The 12,777-nt window shown below is 34.7% G+C and overlaps 1 protein-coding gene across 5 annotated transcripts in view; it reads right to left on the reverse strand.

The window, feature by feature from the left end:
* The window catches only part of LOC131073169 (kinesin-like protein KIN-7C, mitochondrial), a 344,338-nt gene that overhangs the window by 141,499 nt on the left and 190,062 nt on the right, over positions 1-12,777 (reverse strand). For all 5 annotated transcript variants that reach the window (XM_058009569.2, XM_058009568.2, XM_058009570.2 and 2 more), the window contains exons 10-12: positions 12,386-12,433; positions 12,166-12,270; positions 4,536-4,640 (exon numbers count right to left, since the gene is read on the reverse strand). In XM_058009569.2, coding sequence (XP_057865552.2) covers positions 4,536-4,640; positions 12,166-12,270; positions 12,386-12,433 — 258 coding nt within the window. The remainder of the gene's footprint in view (positions 1-4,535; positions 4,641-12,165; positions 12,271-12,385; positions 12,434-12,777) is intronic.

Here is a 12,777-nt window from a genome sequence, read left to right on the forward strand (position 1 = left end):
GTTTTTATTGGAAATGGCAAAAAAAATGCTTTACTTCATTTCGCTGTTAACTTAACATTTTTCGCTTTAAGGAAAAATTTCTACATTTTGAAAGCAAAGTGCAAGATGTGTGATTTCCTTAGATGTCTCCACTTTTGCTTAGGTAGGGGGAAAGTTGGGCAATATTAGGCAAAAGTGTAAAAAAAACATTTTAAAGTTCAAGCCTATCAAACCCTCCCCTTTTTTCATTTTTATTTAACTTGTTATTTTGCATTTAAGGGGAAACTTCGATGATTGAGGATGAAAGTGCAAAAAGGGCGATTGTGAGGCTTTATATTTTTTGAAGCTTACAAACTTATCGAATTCTCCTCCTTGGCTTTGTCTTGACATTTTAATATTTATCACTTTGGCATTTTGGAGGGGGAATTATCGGCCAATGCAAGGGCATTTTATTTGAAAACGTTTGGCTTATACAAAATATTTTTAACTCAACCCCCTTGGTTTTAAATCTCCAAACCTTGACGCCTTGGACATTTCGGGAGGATTTCGATGAATACAAGTGGATGGGCAAAAAAGGGGACTTGAGCTCAAAATGTTAAGACTTAATTCCTACGAAACCCGGGGACGCATCCCCTACCTGAAAACCCCCGTCCCAGTCCCGAGGACGTTTCGGGGACTTGGGGACGGCCAGGGGACCTCCCCCCCCTTCCCCAAATTGTCAGAATTCTGAGGGGACGTCCCCGAAATGGGGGGACGGCTGGGGATGGCTGGGGACGGATTGGGGACGGCTAGACATCCCCCACATCTAGAGCTAGGGAAAAATATTAAAAAAAAAATTGTATTTTCAATTTTTTTTAATTTTTCTAACATGGGCCCTCTATATTGAAAAAAATTTAAAAAACGACTATCAATTTTTTTATTATTGAATTTGAATAGTTATGAAATCAAAATACAAATATCTATATTTTATTATTTTTCTAACATGAGCCTCTATCAAAAATTAAAAGGCAACATTAAATTTATTAATTCATATCAAATATTTATAATTTTAAATTAATTCATATTATAAATTTTAAAATTTATAAATAGAAAATAAATTAAATAATAAAATATTAAATAATAAATATTATACTTTTCTTTTTAGTATTTACTTAGTACTATTTTGATTTCCATATCGCAATTGACAATGAAACAATATGGCAGCAGTGTGGCCTTTGGGCATTTTGTATGTTATTTCTTTAATATCTATATGATATGCATATTGACAATGTGAATGAATTGAAATTCTGAATTATGAGTGCATATTGAGTATCGAGTCTATTGATAATGTTGTATGTTCGATGTTTGCATTCTAAAATGTTTTCATAGTATCATACACATGCTATATCCATGTTTTCATATGAATATAATGTATAGATGCATGCTTTATCCATGTTTTCATATGAACATTTAGAATTTTCCTATATATTTTAAATTTTCCCTATATTTTATATAGCCGTCCCCAAATTTGGCAAAAAAAATTGCCGTCCCGGAAACTCGTCCCCTTGTCCCCTCGTCCTGGAAACTTGGGGTAACGTAGCTTAATTCAAAAGGGCCCCCATATTTTCCAGTAAACTTTCAGTTCTTTTTCGGCTTTGAAGGCCTAATAATGGAGAAGCGACATCATTTTGGTGTTGGAGTATTGTTTCATGCTCTTCATTGAATAGTGGTGTCGGTATTTGCTTCGGCCATGGAAGGCTTGATAGTGAAGGGGCGATTCATTTTTCTTTACACAGATGCCTGAACTTTTCCCTTTTCAAAAACTTTGACCCTTATATTGCAACTCTCGGGATTATTCTCGGCTTTGGCAAGGTCGAGTTTATAAAAACATGAATCACCAGATAACACAAATGCCCAAAATTTATCCTTTGCTTTCTAACCATGGCCATATCGGAAGGATTTTTCGACGAATGCAGAGGGTGATTTTGAGAGGCGAAAAGGAAATAATCGAATTCAAGGCAAAAATATGAAAATCGTGATTTCCATCGGCAAAATAAAAGAAGGATGCGCTAGTTCGAAAATGCGGACGTCTTTCTAACTTGCCCTATTTCAATGTCGCTGGGTATATGCTTTGGCGGTTTTTGGCACTCTTGACAGGATTTGAAGGCCCGATGACAGACGTAATGGCAGAACGAAATTGTTCTAAAACACCAAAACATCTTTGCTCTATGATTTCGGGATTTGCAGGAAAAGAAAGGTTTAGATTTTGCTTAGGGTTCTCTCTCGCTGAGCGGACTACACAAAAAACAATAGAGGGTCCCTGTCCAAGACAGGGCGATGTGTGTGAGCACAGCACTATCATATTCTAGGGATGCAATGTTATGAAAATATATGACAGTACTGAATTTTCTATTATCTTCTTTGGGTGGCACTACCTTTTAGAAATCAATCAATGCATTGGGGAGGATAAAAAATACAGATTATTTGTGCGGTGTTGTGGAAGAAGTTTTGGCAGAAGAGGCATAGGAAAATGTAGTTCAAGTAGTCACCAACAATGCAACAAATTATGTTGTTGCAGATATATTACTAATTGAGACACACCAGAACATTTTTTGAACTCCTTGCTCAGCACATTGTATTGATCTAATGTTGGAGGACTTGGTAAACTAGAATGGATCAGACCAATTGTAAAGATGGGTGAAACATTTCCAAATACATTAATAACCATGCTGAGCTGGTCTGTTTAATGAGAGCATTCACAGACCACATGATTTTAAGTCTCACTTGGTATCACTTGTTTTACAAATTCATTCATCAACATCTAGCATTTACTGCAAGCATAAGTTTTTTGAAGTATGTGTTAGTGAGTAATGGGGCCATTCTTCTTTCTCAAAGACAAACAATTGGGATCAATGTGGTGAATTAGATATTTTATCAAACCCATTTTTCAACTTCTACAAAAGAGATTGTAGATATATGTTTATTTAAAAAATTTGTTTTACATTTTCTAGTGTTTAAAAAAGTTATTTTTTCCTTATTTACAAATTAAGGCTTAAATGTATGGTAAATAGGATGACTTTTTTAACAATTCTGTTTTCTTATAGGTGACTGAATCGCTAGTTTCTCTCCTTTGTATTGATGATGCAGAAAAACCGGCAATGAGCTACATTTATGAGGGAATGGACCACTCCAAGGAAAATATCACATATTTCTGTGATGTGGTGGTGGAGAAATATGGGCCCATTTGGGATATCATAGACCAGTGCTAGATAAAACTTCACAGGCCACTGTATAATTCTGAATATTTCCTCAACTGAGTCTTCCAGTTTCTTGAGAGGTTCAAGGCTGATTGAGAGATTATGGAAGGTTTCTACACCATCATTGAGGCTATGGAGTAGAATTCATAGTTGAGGGAGAAGATATTCTCCAAGATTGAGATATACAAACAAGGAAATGGGATCTCTTTTATAAAGAAATATACAAGACAATAAGGACAACTTCTAGGCTAGGTAAAATTTGCATTCTTTGAAACATTGCTTTAAAAATTTAAATATTCCTCTTCTTTGTCATTATATATTGAATTTTTAATATTTATAAATTAACATTTTAATTTTTACACTACATATGCATGGTGGTAAAATTTTGGCACTAAGGTGCCCAATATTCAAAGGATTGTCATCTAAGAGTCGAGCCAACCATGCTACACTTTAAGTTGTGAGCGCAAATGGAGTTATTTTTCGTATGTAGCTGCAGATGAAGAATCAGCCCTTGTGGAGTTGGAGGAGTATGATTTTGCATATGAGTGGATCACTAAGGATGACCCCACCTTTACAAAAGACTATGAATGGTCAATAAGGCTGATCATGATGAGAAGCTTGTAGTGATGGGAGAAGAGGAGCTGAGATCCCATGCAACGAGAGACAAAAAAATATCCAAGATGATATTGCTACTTCTTTTGCAGATAAAATGGTTGCAACTGCATCTTTGAGGTACACAAAGAGGCCTTAGGTCCAATAGCTTGTATTTAATGTTGGGAGGAAAGGCTCATCTTAATCTTTGTTTGATTTTATTTATATTGTCTTGCCAATCCTATGTAAATGAATTTCTAAATCCATTGTTTGTGCACAACAATTTTAAGTATATCAAAGCATTTTTTCTTTTATATAGGCATTAAGTTTAAAATTCATTAAACTTTTTTCTTTATTTTTTTATCGACACGTGATGGTAATTGATTAGTTTTTGTGTGTATTTGAAGTTATTTTGATCGGAGATGCAATAAAATAAGTCTTTTTCCTTAAAATTCACAATTTTTCAATGTTTTTCAGATTTGACAACATTTCTTATGTCTTTGCTGAGTTTTTGGCACTGAGTCTAAGTTCAAGCCAAAATTCTGCTTGCAGATTTTTTGCTGAATCTGAGTCTCAACACTATGCACCTATTAGATATTGCAAAGTAACATTTAGAGAATGAATATAAATAGGTTTAAAAAGAAGTTGAAACTTGAAAATGATATTCAAGAAGAGGAAATGATATAGAAGCTAAGGCAAAGGTCAAAACAAGGAAGAACAAAGTCTCACCGATACACGGCCATGCCCACTCAAAGAAGACTGCAACAGACGTGTGAGTTTGGAATCGCGGTAAGGTATATGTGAAGGCTTACGATCACTCAATTTTGATATCACCTGCACATGAAAATCAATTAGTTCATATCCATTGCATTGACACAATATGCAAACCCATCTCATATATATAAGACTTCTGAGTTTTCTGTTTTTCTCTATAATTTTAGACATCAACAGGAATCACAATAATCATTTTCAACCAAACAATTTGTGCCATTTATGCTCAATATTTTCAATTCATAGATGCAGGTTCAGAAGTGAAAATAGTCTGAAGTTGCCATGAGTTTTTAAAAGAAGAATGATACCTGCTATTGGAAACCAATCATGATATATCAAGCATCAAAAGAGAACTTTAGTTATAAGAAAGAGAAATAAGTATACAGAATGTCATGAATGACCAAAAAGTAATCACAGAGACTAGTAAGCACATTATTTGTATAAAACCTATGCACAAACTTAAGCCTTCATTGCAATGAAATAAGCTAATTATATTAAAGCAGTATGGTGCAGAAAATAGCCAAGTGATATGCAATATTCTAGTTTGTTTGACTTATTCAGTATTAGAACATCTCTAGACTCATTCTAAAAAGGAGAATTAGTAAACTTAGATGTAAATTGAGTTTTCTATTAATACTAAAGATGAACCTTATCAACCATAGGATGCATAATTTAAGATATGGAGCTGCAAACGGAACCCAAAACGAAATCGGCATGAAAAATCTGAACAATGTAATATGCACAATAAATTTAAGGTGTAGACAACCCTTGGGGATACAATACTAAGGCACAAAGATATCCTTAGAAGATCAACATGAAATGATACAAGAAAAAAGGCATGGAACCTTGTACATAAAAATATGTCCAGAATGCCAAGATACATTCAATACACAAGAATAATGAAGACTATGAATAGATGATGCACAAGAGAATTGAAGTTGCACAGAGGCCATTGGGGTTTAAGGGAGTTATGTGCAAAAGGACAAGCATTTACTCGAGGTGTAGAAGTAAACGATCTACCTGCTGGTTAACTCAAGAATATCTACAAATGAGTGACGTATGCATAAGTCATAGCAGCACAAAGTTATGGTATGAAGATGAACCATAGCCTTTAGCACACATAATGACACGTCTTAATATACATTCAAAAGGAAGATAGACATAATAAATGTCATTGCGTAAATGACAAAATCACAATAGCACTGAATACTCAATGTATAGAAGCTCCAAAAATATGCAGGTGTGAGAATTACCATTGATCCAAACAACTAAGTGCAAAGGGCACATATTCATACTATTTACAATCAATTGAATCAACATAAATAAATTAAACTAACTACACTTGTACCCTAACTACAACTACTCACATGGTGTGCAAGCATTATTACAAATTACGTTGTCCGCTAATTCTAAAATTACAATCATGCAACTATGAATTGAGTTGATGTATAATTATCCCTTAAAGTTCTCATCTTTAGCAATTACATAGATGATCTAAAAATAGTTGTCTTTAAGCTATAACGTAAAAATAGTATAAGGCTAAAGATAGCATGTTCTCCTCTTATATAAAATAAAGACCACAAAAAATGGAATGCACTATAAATACTTCTGACTAAAAATGGTAAATCTCAGTCTGTGCTATTCCCTTTGAAACAGGTGAGAGCTAAAAATAGTGCAACATGCTAAAAATAGACTTCAAGACAAGGGACTCTATATGACTTTGATGATTCTACAACATTTTTTCAAATCAAGCTAACCCTCTAAAACACCTTGAAAATCTACTCGTCTTTGTATAGGCAAAACCCTATTAGTAGGTGCATCTTGTAACAACCCCCCCTAATTTTTATATTTTTTATATTTTGCAATACACAAATGCATATGCAATGCCTCCATACTTTCTGATCATACAGGTCCTAGAGTGGGCAAGGTGAGAGTATATAGTGCGTCAACCACACACTATCTACAATGTATGCAAGATATGAATAGTGGCTAGCCAACCAGAATATGCAAGCAACTAAGTTGAACTAATCAACACATCTTCAATGGATCGCATCAATTGAATACAAGCCACCAGCAAAACGCTTAAGCTTGAATCAGACCAAAATGATCAATGCAAAAGTGAGCTATAAAATAAAGCTATAATAATTGGTAGTAAACCGACCAATTCTACAATATGAAATGTGTGCAAATGATAACCCTTCAAAGATATTACCATACGAGATTTACAAAGTTGTTGTAATGTACCCTTCCAAGGATTAGCCAAAAATGACCCATTTAGCCTATCTTTTTCTTGTAGGCTAATTTTGGGCTATAGCAGGGAATAAATTAATTAATTACCTGAAGTTGTCCACTAAAGCAAATTTTATGAATGACTTTGTTCTAATTAATTATATAAAGTGACTTAAGTGAATTAAAAGGGAAATATTAAAAGTCACTTTATAAAGGTGCGTTAATGAAATATTTCAAGTGAGAAATTAAAAGGCCCCTTCGGAAAAGTTCCATCAAAAAATATATAAAGAGGATTTGAGAGCTCATTTGCTCATGCTTGCTAATTTTTCTCTTTTGTGGAGTTTGGAGCTTCTTGGAGCAAACCCTAGGACAAAAACCCTAAGGGAATTGATTTTGACAGTGAGAGATCTACCCTAGCTGATTGCAAATGAAACCACATAGATTTCATGTAGGGATTAAATGATTGAAGATTTAGTTTGTGAAGTCTTGCAAGAAAGACAAATTATCCATTTATTTGCAAGAATCTACAAGAAAATATTTGGATACCCTCGTTAAAATAGAAGATGTTATTAATGGGCGATTTCCAGAGTCAGTGAGTTGGGCAATAGGGATTGCTGGTTCCAAGCAATTAAGTTCCTGTTGCTTGTTTGCACATGAGGGTTCATCCTTGTAGGTGATTTTAGCATCCATCTCTAGTAGCCAATTGCCTAAGGAACTTGGTGTTGGGGTTATTGACTGATTTTGAGGTGATGGAAGTATTCTAGTTGGCTGCGATTGCTATTCAGGTAGGCGTGTGACTAAGGGAGTAGGTTGAGGGTCTTTGTCAAGATACACAATGGCATTTTGGGAGATTATTGCTAGCCACCTAAACATAGCAGCTAGATGTTGAAGTTGCAAGGATGATTGACACATTGGCTAGGCATTTGATGTGAGAGGGTGGCGTGAGACTATGGTAGGCTGGTGTGGAGATTTTCGTAGCCATTATTATCCCTTGGCATGAGGATTTAAGCTCTAATACCTCAAGCACAAACTTTATACAGTTTATTGTTCATTTGATGGTAAAAATGTTGATATTAAATGTTGTTTCCAGCTCCTCCCTGAGGACAAACATTGTTGAACCTTGAGGTCAGAGTTTTATATCTATTTATCTCTGTAATTTGCTCATGTGACAGCAGTCTATTGCATGAAAATATTGTTGTTATCATCTATTCCAAATAGTGCAATTATCCCTTATCTTTTTTATGAATACCAAAGTATAGCTGTGAACGTTTTGTAAAATCATTACACAATAAACCCATCAAACCAAGCATCACATAACTTGCAAATCAAAAGCTACACAGTAGGATGCACAAAAATGTTTGACAAAATGCTTCTTCAGTGAACATTGAGGGAAAAGAGAAAAAACATTGGTATAAAATTGGCAGGAATCTCTACAGTGGCTAGGAAATGCATTACAATATGACAAAGATAAGAAGCTACTGTAATCAAATGTAATCCCAGGTCTGATCCTAAATAAACATTGCTGCAACACAGTGAATTAGTTCATAAGACCATATAACAAAGGAATATAAGCTCACAATGGTCAATGAAACTCTACAATGGTGAACAAAAATGAATATATACTAATCAAAACACTACTATCACAAAAATCAGACTGATACATTGCTGATAACACACTAGAAACACCACCAACACAATAATAGCCACTACCCAGATGCACACCAACAGAACCACACTAAAATACTGCCGAGAACATTCTTATTTCTCCTTAGAATTGATGTAGATCAGACTAACAAGACATAATATACCATTGTAGGCCCGAAACAGAGATTAATGTTGCCCGTTCAATAGGTACAGCCCACAAAAACCTCAAACATCCTCTTAGAACATGTTACAATCTTCAACAAAATTGCATCAGTAACGTTTAGCAATCAAAACTTCCTCAAAATACACTGAATATTTCCATTTTACCAAACATATGGAGAGAACTCAACTTGCAGCACAAATGTGATCTCTAGGTGAAATCACTATCTCCAACTAGGAGGGTTTTTGTCACATAAACTGGTATTCCAAGAGGGTTTTCATCCTTGAGAAATATGAAGAACTTGCGTTCTTTGTAATAAACCTATACAAAAATTTTTTTATCACAGTTGCAGTTTTCACAATTTTTATTGCACATGCATTTTGTCAAACAATTTTTCATTCATTGATGGTTTGCTGGATTTGCAATTCATTTCTCCAGAATGATAGAAAAAGTTACATAAAAATTTCATACATATATTGAATTGCTTATGACAGATCTGATTGTTGCAAAAATGTAATATAGTTGTTCACATTATTCAAATATCTGCAAAAACTTCTCATTTCTAAGATTTGACAAGTAATTAATATTTCAATACAAATTTTAGAGTTAATACAACACTCTAACCTCAGAAATTTAAAGGAAACTTGCTTTTAAAATGAGTCCATGACTAAGCAATTAGTTTTTGGAGAAGAAACAGATAATGATGCCTTGAGCAGAGTTGTGCCTTTGATATATATTCACCGTGTCCCCTCTATATCTCTACTCCTAGTGCGAATTCTTGATTTAACACAACAGCAGCTTCCTATGTATCCTCTTCCTTTATTCCCACAGAACTTCTGAGTCCTCAAATTTGTGCCCAGCATAGGGTCCACACACCTTACAATAAGCTGAGAAAGTTATGTTTATCTTTGTTGTACTATTCAAGTACCTTTGAGAAAAGAATAAAGTTTAGCTTCATTTGTTTCAGCATATGATGTGGTTGTGAGAGCTTAACAATCTAATTTTGTAGTTACCAGTTAAGAAGACTCATCCACGGGGGCCCACTTGGTGAGGATTCTGCATGATTATTTTCTGCACGTTCATTCTCTAAGTTATATTCATTCTGTTCCTAGTAAATTGTTCGCTGTCTGTTCTTGCAGCCACTGAACTGTAATTCTGTAACTATTCCTGCAGCCAAGGCAGAGCAGAGTAGTTGTTTATGTTGAGCTAGGAAATTTCTATTTCAGAATAAGGCATAAATAGGATTTCTTTGTATTAGGATATAGTTAGAAGTATTTCCTTTGTGAGAATTCATTTCAGCATTTCATATGTTCAAGGTTAGATAAAAGTAATCCCTAAAAGTTCTTAGTGCACAAACTATGCTGTCCCATTTCAAGTTAAACGTCCTTGGGTTGATAAGATAAATGAACCTTAATGATGGAATTTGATGGCCTCTCAGTAAAGAATCCATGTCTCTAAAGTTATGGTGTAGTACCTAGTTATTTATCCATTGTTTTGGCCCAACAGATCTAAGGCAATCGATTGGTTGTGTGTATCTTAGAGATGGAAGCTGAATTTTTCTTGCTTTTACTTGTGTATGCTTTGTTGAATTTGTCCTCTCTATCTTCTTGTCATTCAAGGGTCTCTTTTGCAGTTCGTATATTATGTTCAGCCACACCTCTGGAGTTAAGTGGAGTTTCATAGTTAACTTTGATTATAAGTATGTTGGTTTGTCCCAAACTAATAAGATGACCATATTCATTACAGATGTAGCAATCTAAAGGGGATATTCTCATAATCAAGTGGTTTGTCCCATTCAATTTCATCCAGGTCTACTTTTAATCTGTCTCGGAAAGGTTTATTAAGATACATATTGATACATATTCAACCATAATTAAGGACTTCTGGGTTGCAGATCATCTTGCAGGAGGTAATGTCTTCTCCATTCGTGGAAACAATCTGTTGTAGCACCAGTTCTCTCCAGTACTCTCTCAGGAGGAGTGGTAGTCAGACCCCTACTGGAATAGTGCTTAGGAGATGCTCTATGTAGTTGAACATAGTAGCCCTATGCTTCATGAAAAGCCCAATTTTACTTAGAAACAAAGGTCCCACCTGGGAATATATTTTCTATTTCTTTATTGGGAGAAAGGACTGTCTTAAAATATTCTTTAGGTATCAGAAAAGTCTCCACCATTCCAGATGTTTTCGAGTTATTTTCAATCCAAGTTTTTAGAGATCTGGGTCCTGGGAACAATCCCATGAAGCAGACAATTGGGACTCTTTCTTTGAGCAGCCAAAGCCCAATTTCCATATCTTCTACAGATAAACTGATTTTGGGGGATTAACCATCAGAGATAGGAGCCATTTCTTTTTCAGGAAATTGTGGATAACAACCTAAGGTCTTAGTAGCTTGGTATTGTAGAAAGACCTTAGTTCAATGCTGCTGGGTTTTGATTGTTCAGAGATTTTCAAATTTTTTAAAGTCTGAAATTGAGTCATATCTTGCTCCACGGAGAAAGTAATGATTCCCTCGTCTAGTTTGGAAGTTGTAGAGTTGGCAGATCTGGGTTGTATTGACAAGTCAGTGAGATTGAGAAAGATTGAAATGCTTCTGGCTCAGAAGTTTGTTGTGGGAGCATACTCAGCATAGAATAGCACATTGTGTGTTGGCTTTTTGAAACCAGACCCAAAGATCTCACAGTGTCTCCCCTAAATAGATAGAATACATCGTAATATAAACAATCTTCACCTATAAGAACTAAGAACAGATGTGATGAGCAGCTAAGAGAGATTCCATGCTGCAACATCCCTGACAGAGGATGTATGATGAACTCCAGAAATCAAAAGAGCATAGAGGAAGGAAAATAAATAATGAGGTGCAAGAAATACACGTAGATTAAGTTAAAACCAAAAGGTTTCAAGAAAAATGTGATAAGTATTTTCATGACACAACACAAATGGGCTATTATTATGCTAGATTATTGCTGGCACTGGCTAGATTTTGACAAAATAAAGACTATTTAATGGCTCTAACCATAACTGGGTATTTCTTTGGGAAGTTTTTGATGTTGATAATGCTTTCCTAAATTATGCACTAGCTTGAGGAGAATGCAAAGTTTAGTATTTAGTATATACCCTAATCCATTGAGTAGAGTTAAATTGAGCACTAACCATGTAATGCTATTACCTAACAGGCTTCAATTGTGGTGTCAAGTGGTCTGTAGCAAATTCCTATTTCTGATTCATCAATCACCACCAGCTATTCTCCAAGAACTTTATTACTTTGAATTATCTAATATAATGGCTGGACTGCTATTGTAGCTTTTCTTGCACCGTCTACTCTAAATTGTTGATCAATTGAAACTGATATCAATGTAATTCATTAAATCAGAAGGTACAGTACTTCCGAGTAGTCGAAGGTTTTGAATTTCTAAATTTACTTTTCTTGGCATCATCTTAGTTTTTTTCCTTTTCATTATTCCAAAACCTAGAGCTTGAAAGGCATATAGCTTCCATAGAAATAAACATGAAATAATGCTCCACCTACAAGAAATAAACAATAGGAATTATTCTTACAGTTCCAAGTGTTAATAGGCTCTTATTGATATAGGAACCTTCCTTCCTCCTTATGCCAGTTGTATCAGTCTTTGAGCTCTCTGATCCTGCGAGATCTATAAGGCTCTGATCCAAGAAAGTTAAGTGCACAGTTTTTAACTTACATAGAGATTAGAATGTATAGAATAAATAACTCTTGATGATGAAACTGAAGAGTTCAATAAGACAAGTTAGGTATTACGAGTTGAGCTGAAGTAACTACACCATGGCTGTCCCCACACTCAACTGTCTGCAATCATATAGAATGGCATCAAAAGTGTGAGGGGAGATACAAAATAAGTGTGTTATTTGTAATCTAGCAGAACATGATGAATAAATGTAAAAGAAAAGAAACTTGAGAAAGAGAAATTGATTGAATGCATAATATAGCCAAAACGATTAATATTCACAACAAATCTGACCATTTTAAAAATCACATTCCATGTACATAAAACAATAGCACAGTTTCAGTCGTTCCAAGCTTCCAAAATATACAGAAAAACCAATTGACCCAAAATCCATCATCAGAAAACTACATAGTATCCATAGATTTTGAAAATTTATGAATTCAAATATAATTACCAGCCAACTATA

Source organism: Cryptomeria japonica, chromosome 1 (genome assembly GCF_030272615.1).
Source record: "Cryptomeria japonica chromosome 1, Sugi_1.0, whole genome shotgun sequence".
In the NCBI taxonomy this organism is placed as follows: Eukaryota; Viridiplantae; Streptophyta; class Pinopsida; order Cupressales; family Cupressaceae; genus Cryptomeria; species Cryptomeria japonica.